The following is a 16,640-nucleotide window of genomic DNA, read 5'->3' as shown; positions in this document are numbered from 1 at the left end:
TTCAGCCAGAGCAGCATTTAGCCTTAGGTGTGTGATTCACATAAATTTTAAATACTGTAACGCAACCTTTGCGGAACATTTGAATGACACCTCTGTTCCTGTCGGACACATTTCACAGTGACTCACAACAAGCAGCGTTTTGTATAAGGATGTGTTTGATAAACAGGCATCAAAGCTGAGGGAAATACGCTTTACTAAAGCGGTTTTAGGATTGCATTTCTACACCTATACACTGTGACAAGGAATAGTTTGATGTTTGTTTTTCGATTTAGATAGCGATTGTCTTTTATTTTGGTATAGCCGTGGAGTAAAGCGCTAACGTTAAATAATGCTAACATGATGTATAACCCACAAGCAGAAAGAAAATCAATGTATACTCAACCACGAAGTAATGAGTATAAAAGTAGTGACAAAACCAGTCCTATCAGCGTAATCCTGGTCAGCTCAGGCAGTCGCGGGAATAAACTACTCTTTCGTTACCCTTTCCAAAGAGTCTCTGACAATCCGTCGTCTTTGACAGGTAAGCGAAACATTAGACACAAGCTACGCCTTGTTTGGACATCACAAAAATATGTGTAAGTTAACCCAATATATTTTAATTGACAAATCATATACTTTAAATGTAAAAATAACATGGAACAGTAAATTAGTAACGAAAACAAATACATTGCATTCATTACATGCATTACATTAGAAATAAATTATGCTCAACTATGGTTTTACCAGCTAAGCAGAGAAGTCCATATGCTCTGAACACTTCTGGAGATGGGCCTGAGGATCAAGATGGAGATTCAAGGTACTGCATAGCATACACTGTACTGAATCATCAAAAGTGTGTTATTAAAATTTAAATAAAAAACTTGGATGGTGGCCATTGAATATACAACTCATACTGCTGCTAATTTGTCGTAGCAGGTTGAATACAAAGTAGTGTAATTGATGATATTATATTTAATAAAATGAAGGCTGATTAGTATTTACTATGAATAGCAACAATTTCATAAATCATTAACTTTAAAACACCTTATAGCTACAACAATATTTTAGATGCTTGCTGCAGTCGCTTAATGTCCATGTGCTGCGTTCAGCCCAACTGTGTGTGTTGCATCTCCCTATTGTTTGCTTTCTTTCTTCTTTTTTATGGCCCAAATCCCATTTCAGAGAACACTCTTCACTAACTGACGAACAGTTGGTAGCAGGGTAAGACCGAATCATTAAAACCACCTTTCCTATGCTTAGATCACCCCTTTTATCCCTTTCTTTTCCCTTTTTGTGTCCTTAAGGAACCCCAACCCTGATTTCAGAAAGTCTTGTCTCTAGCGGTCTAATTATTTACCTAATTTAACTTTCAGCTTCCCTTTGTACTTTGAGATCTTTCAAGTTCAACTTTTATTTTCTATTATCCAATAAAGCATATTTTGAAATCCCAGTCATAATTGTGGGGTAAGTCTACAGTTACTTCTTTATAAAACAAATCTTAAAATGAGCATCTTGACTTTGATCCCTTTGATTGAAGCATGTTACTTGAGCAGCATTGGCATGCTTCTTTCACAGTCTTCATTTGAGCGGAAACCTTTTCTGCAAAGTGGACAGTCTATCTTTCTACAACACAAGTTCTTGCTCTGCACTGGAGAACCATGCTTCTGATCACTGTAACATATGTTATGACCAGGAATAAGAAACCTTGCCACTTGTCTAATGATTTTCTATTTTCCTGATACGTTTCCTAACAGTTTGTGTTACAATTTTTTTTAGGTTCTCTGACATCATTCTTGCTACCATCCTGGCCACCAAATCTGACATGTGTGGAAAGAAGTTTGAGTTGAAGATTGACAATGTACGCTTTGTTGGTCATCCCACCCTCCTTCAGCATCCTCCTGTCATCCAGGTAGGCACCCCCCCTCCCCCCAGTGGACTTACACACCATTCTGTCTGCCTACAACCCATCTGGTATGTGTATATATATATATATATATATATATATATATATATATATATATATATATATATATGTGTGTATGTATATGTATGTATGTATGTATGTATGTATATGTATATATGTATGTATATATGTATGTATATGTATATATGTATATATGTATATATGTATGTATGTATGTATGTATGTATGTATGTATGTATGTATGTATATATATGTATATATGTGTATATATGTGTATATATATATATATATATAATTTTATTTTATCTTTATTTTTTACAAATAACTGATGAAAATAGAGTGTTTATTTTACCATTATTATTAGTATTATCTTGTCTTACGCTAGCTGTTTTTATTTTATTTTATCTTTATTTTTCCCCTCCATTCCTTATTAGGAAATGAGAGGTTTTGTCTATAGGAGTTTTGTTTATAAAAGTTCTTCTATTAAGAGTGTTTTTTAAACTTCCTATAAGTTATCTGTCCTTTTCCTCTGTATCTACCTGCGTTGCAACAATTAAATTTCCCCATGTGTGGACAATAAAGGAATAAAGGAATATCTTATCTTTATATATATATATATATATATATATATATATATATATATATATATATATATATATATATATATATATATATATATATATATATATATATATATATATATATATATATATATATATATATATATATATATATATATATATATATATATATATATATATATATATATATGATGATAAGACATTGAACAAATCTATCTATTTACAGTATTACATGCACCAACATAGTTTAGCTCTTTTTTCCTTCAATTTTCCGTATTTTGTTGAATTGAACATTGAATTGTTTCACATTTGTGTGTAGTTTTAACTGTATAAAACATAAATGTTAGTGGTTTAGTAATTATTGCTGAATTAAAATACAATTGCATTATTTCTTTTCTTTAGGGTTCTAAAACTGATCCTTCACCTAAACGAGAAATGCCTACAATGATCCTGTTTAATGTGGTGTTTGCCTTAAGGGTACGTATTATGTATGACATTATAATAACAATTTTTGAGCTCCTTAAAAGTAATACATGAAGGGGCCTCCTTTTGAATTGGCAGCAGCTGTTTATGGGTGGGGTATAGACCTTAATAGATAAACTCTGAAAGCGAAAGAGGGGTGTCAGTGGATGATAACATGATCTATCAGTGGAGTCTATCATGTGTTGTGAAGAGGCCGGCTCATGCTGAGTCACTACAACTCAAACAGATGATTGGGCGGGATTGAGTAAAAATGCTCTGTCATGCTTTGTAATGGTTTCTGTCTACTGAAATGTTTGTCTTTCAAAAGTTTTATGATCATAACTAAGCAATAATAGTACAAGTACCCCAATATATATTACATAGGCGAGTTGAAATGGTGATGATATTTTGTTTATCCCTTTAACTGTAGTTAGTTGTTAGTGTATCCATAACATGTGGATAAAGTAGCCAACAGTACTTACTAAAACAATTTTAGTTAAGATAAAATAGAAGTAAATAACATTTCTTATCACTTAACTGCTTATCTTAATGACGGATGAGCAAAGACTTGATCCATAATGAACAAATGTATTAAGGAGGATTCACGCTGAGTAATCAAAGTAAGGAGGTTAGGCGTTCTGGTATTAAAAATTAAGCTCTTGTTATTATTGAGTGGTACCAATAAATGTTAAGTTTAAAATTGTATGTATTTTATATGTTTTTTCTGAAGGCTAATGCTGATCCCTCAGTCATCAGCTGCATGCACAACCTGTCCCGGCGCATCGCTATAGCTCTGCAGCACGAGGAGCGCCGCTGCCAGTACCTGACCAGAGAAGCCAAATTGATGCTGTCAGTTCAGGACGAGATCACCACCATGACTGAAAGTGAGACATTTTAGTTCATATACAGTAGAATACATGTTAATACCGTTTCTTTCCTTCCCACCATTTTATTGATTTTATTGACCTCTTTTTCTGGTCTGCAGATGGAAGCCCCCAGTCCCCTTTCAGACAAATCCTTCCAAAGTGTAAGCTTGCGAGAGACCTGAAGGAGGCGTATGATAGGTGTGTGAGTTGCCTGATATGATTTGTAGAATATGCTTATGTCTCATATCACTCAATACAACATATTTTTTAGCCTTTGTACAACGGGAGTGGTGCGTCTCCATATTAACAATTGGCTGGAGGTGAGCTTCTGTTTACCCCACAAAATTCACCGGATTGGGGACTATTACATCCCACCAGAAGCCTTAGAGAGCAGTTTAAAAGCCATAAGGTAAGGATTAACATATTTGTTGTTTTGTTGAGCTTGTTTTATTCTTTTAATGAGTTTAGTCACTGAAAAAAAACAACAACCCCCCCAATACAAATACTTTTCAATTAAGATTACGTATAGAATTTTACATGGTTGTTTTAGCTCTTTTTGTTGAGCCGAGATAGGACAGTAAATGTGGCAAATAGAGCCCCTCTCACTGGTCCCCATGTACAGGAAGTATCCTGAGCAGTGTTTTTAGTGATAACGCCTTTAACATTTCCTCAATCTGCACTGCAGTTGCAGTATGCGGATAAAATATATAGTTAATAAGATTCAGATATACAGTGTGTTAAAATGCTATGCTATGCTATGCACACTGCTTATTTTTTTAATTGCATACAATGGTGACATTCTAGTTTTGCTGTAAATACAGTCATCAGAATCAGAAAAGGCTTATTGCCATTGCCAATGGTGAGATCTACGATCTTTGGAACTTTTCCATGTTTTGTCACGTCACAACCACAAACCTAAATAAATTGTATTGGCATTTTTTGCTGTCAGAAGTTTCCTGATTATTGCTGAAAGATTGTAGTGAATAGAGTCCATCTGTGTGTAATTCAATCTCAGTATAAAGATAAGATAAGATATTCCTTTATTGTCCCACATGGGGAAATTTCATTGATGCAACACAGATACAGAGGTAGATACAGAAGAAAAGAACAGATCACTTATAGGAAGTTTGAAAAACACTCTCAGTAGAAGATCTCCTATAAACAAAAACTCCTATAGACAAAACCTCCCATTTCCCAACAAGGGATGGAGGGGAAAAATAATAAATAATAAATGCAGCGGTTCTGCGAAGGCCAGAAGATTGTTGAGCGAATGTTGGGGAGCAAACAGTATCATCAAGTCCAAGGAACACACCAGACAGGTCAGGGATAAAGTTGTGGGGAGGTTTAAAGCAGGTAATAGGTTAGAAAAAAGATTTCCCAAGCTTTGAACATCTCACAGACTATTAGTCATGCACTACACAAATCTGGCCTTCGTGGAATAGTGGCAAGAAGAAAGCCATTGTTGAAAAACAGCCATAAGAAGTCTGGTTTGCAGTTTGCCAAAAGCCATGTGTGGGACACAGCAAACATGTGGAAGAAGGTGCTCTGATCAAACCAAAATTGAACTTTTTGGCCTAAATGCAAAAAGCTATGTGTTTTGGAAAACTAACAGTACCCATGACTCTGAACACACCATCCCCACTGTCAAACATGGTGGTGGGAGTAACATGTTGTGTGGCTGCTTTTCTTCAGCGGGGACAGGGAAGCCGCTCCAGAAGATGGATGGAACCGAATATAATTTTTTATTTTAAAAAGATCCTGGAAATCATGCATAATTTTCCTTTCACTTCCTAACTGTACAACTTTCTGTTGCACTTTCACAAAAAATACCAATACAATTCATTTAAGTTTGTGGTTGTGACGTGGCAAAATGTGGAAAAGTTCCAGGGTTATGAACACTGCAATGTATCAAGGTAAGAATGAAATGTGACTCCACCAGAACCACATAACAAATTAAAAATATGAGGCTAAATTTGGTGCATTTACAGTGCTGTTCATCAATGTACACAGTTCCTCATTCAAGTAAATAAATAAAAAATAAACACCCAAGGTGACCACAGATGAACACAATCCTGGAACTATTAGCTCTTACTTAGGTCGCTACTGTTGGATCCTGCAACGCTGCTCTGAAATTGTGAAATATGTGTAGATTACACTGCCCTCTAGTGTTATCTCAGAGGACCTGCACAACCCTAAACTACTTGGTGTACTACTTGATTTCACGCATGATTGCATGTTCTTTTGCAAAACCTACGCTCACCAAAATAATCCATGTGTGTTTGTGCGTGTGTTTTAACAGTTTGATGTGCTGTTTGATTTATAGACCTTATCACGCCCTGCTGCTGCTGGACAGTGAGAAGGTTTTGTTGAGTCAGCTCCCTCTGGATTGTTCTCCAGCGATGGTTCGCCTCATCAAAACTTGCTCCGCTGTGAAAAACCTGCAGCAACTGGCCCAGGACGCTGACCTGGCTCTGCTCCAGGTGCACAACTTTAATATAGCCTTTACTATGCACATTATGAAATGTATAGTTACATAATGAAGCCTGCGTGTTATTGCCATCTTGTGGACAGTAAGTGACATTGCTTAGTGTAAACAAACATTTGGGAATAAATAATTATTAACTTTACATTCTTGCATCTATCTGCACAATAGTACTGCCTTCATTAAACTATCTATATAATATTTTCTTTCTCAGATTTTTCAGATTGCTGCTCACTTGGTTTACTGGGGAAAGGCAATAATCATTTATCCACTGTGTGAGAATAATGTCTACATGCTGTCTCCTCATGCCAACATCTGCCTGTGAGCAAACTCATTTTAAACAGACACTTTGGCTTTTTTAAATGGTCATATGCCCCTTACTTATTATGTAACCATTTACACAAAGGAATGTCTTAATTACATGCCACCTTCTTATGTGTAGATACTCTCCGCTGGCTGTGCAGTTTTCCCAGCAGTTTCCTGGCAATGATTTGCCCTCAATGTTAGCCAAATTCTCACTGCCAGTGTCATTGTCTGAGTTCAGAAATCCACTGGAAGCACCAGCACAAGAGGTAATCCCTAAGCACTAATATGACACAACCACCTCAAACCATCTTTATCCAAGCATACGCTCATTTGCATTTTCATTTACAGGTTTTGTGTTACTTTCTTGAAACAACACTCTTTTATTTAGAGATGGAACTGGCACACACACTGACACTATAATTAACTGTTGTTAAAAATGTAGAGATTTACTACGTTCTGTATATTTTGTTAGCAGAGAGAGCAGCTGTTCTCATTGACCCATCATATTTTGGAGCCAAGCAGTTAGTTATGAATTATTAATATGAAAGAGACATCAGCTTTCATTTTTCAGGAGCATAAGATCAGTGACAATGTTGTTTTGTTGAGCTTTTAGGTCCATGCGTTGCCTATTTTCACATTAAACTGTACATGACCCGGTTTGAGGTTGATGTTTGTAGGCATCTACAGGAGGTCTCCAGAAGAAGACGGGTCCCATCTATGTTTTCAGTTTGTGGTTTAGATTTTGGTAAAAGTCAACTGTATGTGTAGCGCTTGGGTGCATTAACAACACTTTTGTATTATCAACATAATCCATGCTTACAATACAATTGGTAAACCTTGGTCTTGGACAATAGTCTCAGTTTAGCAGATTCTACAGTTCTTCCATTGCAGTATTGGACCAGGGTCACTTTTTCACCAGCAATTTTGGATGAATTAATTGTAGGCTTTATGTGTGCATGTTATTTATAATCACGTGTTTCTCCTGCAGGCTCAGCTGATACAGATGGTGGTGTGGATGCTCCAGCGCCGCCTGCTCATCCAGCTGCACACATACGTGTGTCTGTTGGTTCCTCCCAGTGAAGACGAGCCCAGCTTCAAAGATGAAGACCCGCTTTTGCCAGGTCGAGTCGGTGGCCGCAGCCTAAGCACGCCCAGCGCTCTCAGCTTCGGATCCCCCAGTATGTATGAGTACTGCTCATCATTATTATTGGTTCAGCAGACTTTGTACACAAACTAATTCAAACTGCTTTACATAAGACATTGAATGTAATAAATGTATTAAAATCACTGTAAAACAAATTAGAATTAGTACCGGTACATATTTTAAGTTTCCTTGTGGCTCAATATGTCCCACTACTGAGACCTATACACTTACATTATATATTACAACTTACAGTGCTAAAAACGTATATATTTGTATTGCTATTACTGTGCCAGAGTTACACTACTCTACTACACTTTTGAGTTACTTTTGCTGTTTGACAAACTTGTAGTTCCCAATTTTCTTTATAATATTGTAAGTGACATTGTATTTTTCAGTAGTCATAGAACTGTTTGCCAACTGTATTTTATAAAATTGTCCATGTTTCATCTGATTAAAACCATTTAGGCTTCATATGGTTTTCAAAATATATTAATTTATACTGAGTTTAAACTCTCTGAGCTGCACTCACAGAGCGCACGGCGAGAGTAGAGTAGAGTACTGCCCCAGTGAAATGTCCGTGCCAAAAGCAAGCACCATAATAAAATGCTCTTGTAATATATTACCCATTTTCAACTCAGTAATGCGTTATATTACTTTGTTACTGAAAAATGCAATATGTTATTGTAACTCGTTGTACCCTTGTTTAGTGCGTTTTTTCCAACTTTAAGTAATTACCGTATAACAACATATTCATGTGTCAAATTGCCGCCTCTGCTACTGCACAGCTGGACAAACATTTAGGAAAACGCAACTTATCCAGCATAGGTATATTCACTTTTCAATCAAAGGCTAAATAGTGTTTGGGAGAACCTGCATATATCAGTAGATATCTGACTGTGACATCTGTGTTGTGTTTTGCAGCCAGCAGTGATGACATGACCATGACCAGCCCCAGTATGGAGAACTCCAGTGCAGAGCTGCTGACGGGAGGAGACTCGCCACTCAACAAAAGGATGACTGAAACTCTTCTGGCCAGTCTATCAGAGCAGGAGAGGCAGGTCATTCTGAACATCCCTGCAGCACAAAACCCAGAAGATCTACGGATGTTTGCCAGGTATTAGTTATAGTTATAGTTATTTGCAATTTACTGTTGTTGTAAAAATAAAACAGACCAAAATCAGATCTAACTGAGGTAGAGCTGATTAATTCCAAGACCAGATAAACAAAATCATGGCCAAAACTGGAATAAACTAGATCTGACTGAAAATTGCCCCCCAAAAAATATAATTTCAGATCATTTTTTAAACTTAAAACTTTAATAAATCAGGCTTATAATTAGATATCAACGAATCCTTTAGTATGTTCCATCAAAATCTTGTTAAGTCCAACATTGTAATGCTTGGTGTGTAGGCGCTACATTAAAGACTTATCTTTATGTAAAAAAATACATTTAAGAAAACGGTCTTTGAAGTTACAATGTCCCATTGACATTTATGCTTACAGTGGATTCAATGAAAGAATAGAACATCTTTAGGAGCAGAATGGACAATTTTGTTTCCACATGAAACAAATTCCACATGTGTTGAGAGAGGATCAAAAAACTAAAACTAATAATACATATGTTTTGCCTGCAGTGTCTTGCCTCAAACGCATCTGTTTTTATTCCTCAAAAATACCTTGAAATAGTTACAATGACAAAGTTCTAGGCCCTGCAGACGGCAGACCCTCCACCAGAAAAGCTACAGCGCACCTTTACTTGTGAAACATTTTAAATATACAAGTTAAATTCATCATCTTACTCAAGGACGTCGTGAAAACCTTCCATTCCTAATAAATTGCGTCTGAAAGTTCCCCCGTTTTTTCCCCAAGTAACTTTGAAGAACGTCACACATTTCAATTAGAATAAAATGCTACACTGCTCCTTGTCCCCTCCATCTGTGCTGCTTGAGTGGCAGTGACAGCTCTCATCGGTAAGACGCAACTCTCAAACTGTTTTTGTCTTTGCTTGTTTTAGGCTGTTGCACTACTTCAGGGGACATCACCACCTGGAGGAGATTATGTACAATGAGAACATGAGGCGCTCCCAGCTCAAGACGCTGTTCGACAAGTTCCGAAGTGTCCTTGTGGTGACCAACCACGAAGACCCAATTATTTCAATCTTTCAGTCGCCGATGGAGAAATGACGACAAGACTGTGCTAGCTCTAGGTTTTTTGAGATACCTGCTGTTACCTTACATTTTAAATTAACAATAATAATTTTGTATCAAGATGTACATTCTCTTTACAAGCCAAATAATGTTTACACTATAAAATTATTTTTTATTTATCAGCCATGTCTCAAATTAATTTTGTAATTACAGGTAAAGTATTATACAATTAATGGGCTTTAAATCATACTTTAATGGTTTTCCCTCATCAGTAACTTATTCAGAGTTGTACTTGTTTGAGTTTGAGAAGTGTTCTGCATTTTGAGGCAATGCTCAGAAAATGTCTGCGATTATCTTCCCTCTATCAAAGGACTAGTTTCTATTATTAAGCAGTTTTAGAAAAATATAGCTGTTTGCAATGAACAAAATGCAAAATAAAGATCCACGCATGTTATAGTTTATTACTAAACACCCCAAAAAAGCATAATATGTCTTCTTTAAAAAGACATTTGACCACATTTTGTCACTGTTCCTTATATTATTACACGGTACAGAGGAATAATGATCATTCCAGACCTCAAACTACCTCTGTCCAGGAATCCCAGGGGTGAAGATTCAAGGACCCAGAAGAAGCAGAGATACTCAACATCAGACGAATTGTATTGGCTTTGAAGGAAGTACAACTTCAGGCATCTGTGAAATCACTAAAATGACACATAATGAGATTTTCATTAAAAACACAGATGCATTTTGCTCGCTGGAGTACGGGGAGTTTCATTTCAGGTTTTAATCCTTTGAAAGTACCGTTACAACCTGGTAACAGATCATTTTAAACAACCATGGGTGTTCACGGTTGTCCTGAATTGCTCTTGACATTGTACTTGGTTTGAGCCCAGTTTAGTCCTGATGTAGTCTTGATTTGGTTCTGTTCTATTCCTTGTTTAGTCAAGGATTTAGTCCAAGTTTAATCCCAATTTTGATGTAGAAGCAGTTAGTAGAAACTCATGAATAAATATAATACATCACATACACAAAGGAAAGTGTACAGAACATACTGACTATCAAAAGACCCTCTTCAGTTGTCCTGTTTCGGAGATTGTCTTTTTTCCAATGTCACTTTGAGCTCACAGACGGTCAATGGTTTTCAGGAAAATCTTTGCAGAGTCCCTTTGACCTTGTGTTGCCCTGTATCACATTCTCAGTCTGAATGGTTGGTCATCAATTCAGACTCAATCATTCTTTCTGCCTCTTTATTTCTTACACTGACACATGGATGGCCTAAAATATAATACCGTAGTGGTTTCTTGGCCCATTCCCCGTGTGACTCGATGCCAATCCGTGGTGCTGACACAATGTTGCTGACATCATCTTGATCGGCATTGGCGTCCCTCTCCAGCCAAACCTCCGGGTCTGAGGCCAGGTCCCGGCGGTCAAAGCAGCGCGGTACGTCCAGCGCCTGGCACAGCTTTGAGGGCCCGTTGCACAGCTCTTTGTCCTTCAGTTGTCTCGCTCCGTCTTTGCGCTTCGCCGTCCTCAGCTGTCTCATGTTGGACTGACCCTGCACTGGCTCCAGAGATCTCAGCAGTACAGCGGCGCCTTCTCCTGTGCAATGACGCAAACAGGCAAAGGTCAGCAATAATTCACAAGCAGCACCTCAACTGCTTTATTAAAATGTGGAAAACCCATCACTAACTTGTGTGATTAGAGCCAAAGCAATATGTTCTTGGTAAATTAAGAACATTTTTTTTTTTTTATATTACCACATGTGGTTGTCGAAAATAATAAAACTAGAATCGGAAGTTGATACGCTCTTGAGCAAATATGGCTAATAAGAAAAATACAAAAACAGGAAATGTGGACCTTTGTCTGAACGGTTTTAGAATTATCTTGAGCTTTATCTAAATTAGTATCAGACCCACACGGTAACATGAACAAAGTACTATTTAGTGTTGAAAATTACATTCTATTGTCTACAAAAGCTTTTTTTAAATTATTGTGGTATCAAAATTGGCATAGAGTAATAAGCCTTTTCTTAGAATCAAACTAGTATTGTGTCTTGTGATGAAACAGAAGTACACATTATTACCAAAACTAAAATAACAATTTGTTGTGAGGAAGGCCACACTACAATTTAAGCCAATTTTTCCCAATCAAAATCATCATCAAATTTGTGTAAAGTGTGAAATGTACATCAAAAATAGTGTGTGACTGCTAAAACTAGCCTAAATAGGGAAACGTTTTGCTTAAAGTTTTTATTTCCCCAGAGCAAATGTTATGTAAGGATTGTACTCTCTTTGTAACAACTTTAAAAGCCATTCTCCTTAATCATTTTGTAGCTTTGGTCATAATTAATGCCTTTACCCTCACTGGACACATTCATGCAGAGGTAGATGCCATAGATGGGATAGACATAGATAGTGCCAGGCTTCATAAACATTGCTGTATTTCTCTGGGTGCATTTCCCTCCAGCTGAATGAGACGCTCTATCTTCTCCACCGAGGTACGCTTCAGTCTCCACAATCTTCCCCCGCAGCTCCACTCCATCTGCACGCCTGCGGACCAACACCTGCAGGGATAAACACAAACCACTGTTTAATGCATGTCCTACACACCAAGGAACTGAAACTGTTCTCAATTCATAATTCATAGGCCTTTGGTAACTGGGCAGATCATCAAAAATATTGATAATATTGTGGATGTTGTTTTAAAGATATGAAACATTTCAATATAAAATAGTTAATGTATTCAAAAAATAATCAGGGTATAAAGTGATATTTTGCCCTTGTGTGGGCAGACATTTCACATTTGTCTACTTAAACCTCACTAATGCATTTAAAAACATGTTGCCCACCAACCCATATACATACATAATGATTTAAGGTTGTTTGGCATCATATTTAAGTATTTCAATTAATAATTTATTATTCTAATTCAAATATCTGACAACAGACAATTAAATAATGTGGAAATAAGGGTCAATCAGAATCACATTTTAAAAATATAGCTAACAAAAATATTAGTACATACTTGATACAATGGGAAATTGTAAATCAAATATTAATATTTACCTTGCCGAGGAAAGCTTTTGCCAAAGTGATGCATGGTTGCTTGAAAAAGTCTTCACCTAGTTTGAGTTTTGGATCATTTTTGATAAAGTAGTGACTTTGTTCAATTTCATTAACATTACTTGTTTTTTTGAGTTTATTTAATACTTTTGCAGGTATGTGCTCTGATTTCGATTGTATTTTTCTCTTTCTACCAGACATACCGTTTTATAACATGTAATTCACGTTTGTAAACTAGTAAAAGCCCAAAAAGTGCCTATGCCTACTGTGGCTACATAGCTAATGCTAACAGGAAGTAAGAACGCTTTTGTTGTCATTTTCTTAAAGGGACCGCGCACCATTTTTACTGAATGTGGTAAGTATCGACCTTTTCCATGCCTTTTTTAAAGGGAGTGTCTGCAGAGCCGCGGCGCGCGGCCGAAACTGCCATGTTATTTTTGTGCCGGCCGCGCGCCGCGGCTCCTGAAACTGCTGCACTATTTGACCGCGTTTTAGCGCCGTTTTACACCGCGCCGGGTTAGGGTTAGGGTTAGGGTAAGGGTTAGGGTTAGGGTTAGGGTTAGGGTAAGGGTAAGGGTAAGGGTAAGGGTTAGCCATGACGCTATAAGGGAAGTGCCGCGGTTCCTGAAACTGCTCGGCCATTTGACCGCGGGCCGCGGCTCTGCAGCCACCGCCTTTTTTAAAGGCGCGCGGCCATGTTATTTTGTTCCTGAAACTGCTGGGCTATTTGACCGCGGCGTTCAGACCGCGCCGGGTTAGGGTTAGAGTCAGGGTTAGGGTTAGGGTTAGGATTAAGGTTAGGATTAGGGTCAGGGTTAGGGTTAGAGTTAGAGTTAGAGTTAGAGTTAGAGTTAAAGTTAGAGTTAGAGTTAGGGTTAGGGTTAGGGTTAAGGTTAGGGTTAGGTTTAAGGTTAGGGTTAGCCATGAGGCTATATGGCACTGCCGCGGCTCCTGAAACTGCTGGGCCATTTCACCGCACCTAAACACTCAATCAGCTCTCATCCCAAAGTGTCCAAAACGTCATATACATTGCTCTCTCTTACAAGTTTCAAGAGATGAAATGTTTAAAAGTTAGAAAAAGCTATGATTTTTTTCCCACATACCGGTAGTTCTGCTTTTACAACAGAACTTACAAATTATGACAAAAGGTACCCCAGCTCATCTTGTGATGAGCTATGTTTCCTAAACACACATAACATAAAACATAAAACATAGTACTCTATATTATTATTTATTATTATTGAAACATTTAATGTTATTATTGTATCAAATTTGACATGAAAGTCCCCCATGTCATGGTGTCAAGAAGAATCATCTCTGGTGCTCAGGAAGTGCACATTGCCTGTTTGGCCCGAGGCACAGTGGAGCAGCGTGAGGCTCTAAAGGAAAACTCAGTGTGACACTGACGGGCCACAGGCTATTGGGCTGTAACTTCACAAAGTGTGGATTTGCTACGCTGTATACCCTACAGCAGTTCATAAAGATGTTAGAGTTACTAAGTCCTACTGTCTACACTAGGTGGCCATTCAGTGCATGAAGTATAGCCTTAAAAAGATTACCGTAGACTAATTTATCTTTATTGTATAGGTTATCCACAACAAACACAATTCAAGGAACCTTCAGCTTATATATGGCAATAGGCCATTGGGTATATTAGCAAGTATAGAATGACAAAGTTAAATGTTCCATTTGAAAAAAATATCAAATTCAATATTCTTTAAATTAACCCCATGCATTTGCAAAGATTATTTATCAACCAAATCATTGCACGGAGATGACAACCTTTCACTCCCTCTTCCCTTTATAGTGCTGAGATGAGTGTGCAGTGTGCTCTTGGTGGAGCCCAGCGCGTGATGTCTGTGGGAGGGGGACTGGGAATGGCACCATATCAGTGGATCAAGGGAAAGAAGATACACTTGAGCAGCATAAAAAGTGCCATAAAAATTCCAACTTTGTCTCACTGGTTTGAACATAACCATCTTTTATTTGGTACAGTTCTATTTTTTATTGGGATTTTACATATGTGGATGGATCTTTTAAAACATTGCTCATTAAGCACAAAAACTCATAACTTTATTTGTATAGTTTGTTTGTCCATGGCTTAAACTATATGCTTTAGATGGTAAAACAAGTTTCAAACAAATATCTATTAAGGTATCTATATCTACATCTATTTACTGCAAAAAAACGGTTACTTCAAAACTCTAGGAACACAGATTGGACTAAAATCATGTGGAGCAGAGGAGTCCTGGCATGGCTCGTGTTGACTTAGTCCTTGGCTGCTGGAGCGACTGCTGAAGACTGTTGTTTGCTTTGTGTGTTTTTGTATAAGCTGTCAGCAGCATTGAATAGTATACGGGGCCTGGGCAGCTTGAATTGTTGCTCCCACTGATAATCTTCATAGCCCGGGCTAAAAACACTCTGGACCAGATTCAACTGCAGCAACAGTGCTGAGCAGGGAACAGTGGGACACCAAAGCCATTGTAGGGCAGATGGACCTATGAACATAATGCAGAGCAAATATCTTCATAATGGTTATATGGTTGCTTCATAATGATAAAGAGCATGGTAGCTGCTCAGTGTGTCTCACAAACTTTTAATGTTGCTTAAAATAACACATCTTGTGTCTTAAATTTCACAACAGTGACAGATGAGCATCGACATAGTTCACTCCTTTTACAGACCAATAAACAAATCCACCAAAATAACATGTTTACTGCTTTGCTTACATAATCCGCAGTATATGTTTGCAGAATACTGTATGTAATAGTAATACATACTGTATGTAATAGTAATACATACTGTATGTAATAGTAATACATATACACAATTTATTGAACCACAGGGAAAATGACATGGACATATAAATGATACTTAAAGATAATACTCAAATAATACAATATAATAAATCAGAACTAGCTTTGTTACAGCTCTGAAATAGGTTGTTCATCTATTTATTTATGTATGTATTTTTTTATTCAGAGTGTCTCAGTTTATCTTTGACTTTTATAAATAAACATTTTAACAAGGAAATGCAACCTTTCTTCAACCCACCTCATTATTTTCTTATAAACTGATGGCATCTTCCTTTTTTCAAAGAGACACAACTGTCTGCTCTTGCTTTCATGTTCAACAAATCTTGTGGTTTCAAAGGTTTTTGTTAATTGCGTGCCTATAGCTGTATGAAATATTAATGTCCGATAATAAATGATTCAGCTTGCACCAGGGCCTTGTTCTGCAGGCGACTGAATGCACATAGTGGGCAGAGGGCGGTAGAGAGTTCCCCTCCTGTAGCCTTTATGGAGAAAGAACCATGCCTTTTTCCACATTTCAAGTCCACACTCCCAGCCACAGGTATAAACACAGAGATAATTCCATCTGTGCGTGCTGCTTTTGTCTGCGCCAATGAGAATGAGCACTCCTTTATGTTACAGCCTCTTGACCACACAGGTTTGTCCTAGAGAATTACAGATGCAATACTCAGCGGGTTCAGAGAGTTCATTCTGAGCTCTAGGCAACTTAGTATTTGATATGTTTGAGTTTCAGTGTCAATTTGAAAGCCTTTTTATTGAACCATTCACTCTCCTAAAAGCTCACACATTCATCCACTACAGACATGAGTTAAATGTCTTGCCCATGGGCACAATGACACCAATAGTAAACCACAAAGCCTCATAAGCTTAT

At 37.4% G+C, this 16,640-nt stretch overlaps 2 protein-coding genes across 5 annotated transcripts; one reads left to right on the top strand and one right to left on the bottom strand.

Moving 5' to 3' along the window:
- The first annotated feature begins 116 nt into the window (after positions 1-116).
- Positions 117-10,073, top strand: nprl3 (NPR3-like, GATOR1 complex subunit). 4 transcript variants are annotated; one of them, XM_072443063.1, is made up of 14 exons: positions 117-520; positions 727-796; positions 1,162-1,200; positions 1,756-1,888; positions 2,887-2,961; positions 3,677-3,830; positions 3,932-4,010; positions 4,084-4,221; positions 6,136-6,292; positions 6,509-6,615; positions 6,737-6,866; positions 7,589-7,778; positions 8,666-8,858; positions 9,759-10,073. In XM_072443063.1, the coding sequence occupies exons 1-14, from the start codon at positions 337-339 to the stop codon at positions 9,925-9,927; spliced, it is 1,818 nt and encodes a 605-aa protein (XP_072299164.1). In that variant the 5' UTR covers positions 117-336; the 3' UTR covers positions 9,928-10,073. The 4 variants fall into 4 exon arrangements, with proteins under 4 accessions (XP_072299164.1, XP_072299163.1, XP_072299166.1 ...); XM_072443062.1 differs by having other exon boundaries at positions 3,929-4,010; XM_072443065.1 differs by lacking the exon at positions 1,162-1,200.
- Positions 10,074-10,639: 566 nt separating this feature from the next.
- mpg (N-methylpurine DNA glycosylase) lies at positions 10,640-13,225 on the bottom strand. The gene is made up of 3 exons (XM_072443067.1): positions 12,960-13,225; positions 12,253-12,457; positions 10,640-11,493 (listed from the first exon to the last, which is right to left on the bottom strand). Exons 1-3 carry the CDS (start codon positions 13,155-13,157, stop codon positions 11,090-11,092), a joined length of 807 nt encoding a protein of 268 aa, XP_072299168.1. The 5' UTR covers positions 13,158-13,225; the 3' UTR covers positions 10,640-11,089.
- Between the last annotated feature and the right edge of the window lie 3,415 nt (positions 13,226-16,640).

Source organism: Eucyclogobius newberryi, unplaced genomic scaffold, assembly GCF_026437365.1.
Source record: "Eucyclogobius newberryi isolate DKJ021-1_F unplaced genomic scaffold, fEucNew1.0.hap1 SCAF_13, whole genome shotgun sequence".
Classification (NCBI taxonomy): domain Eukaryota; kingdom Metazoa; phylum Chordata; class Actinopteri; order Gobiiformes; family Gobiidae; genus Eucyclogobius; species Eucyclogobius newberryi.
This window is presented reverse-complemented; position numbering and strand designations above follow the sequence as displayed.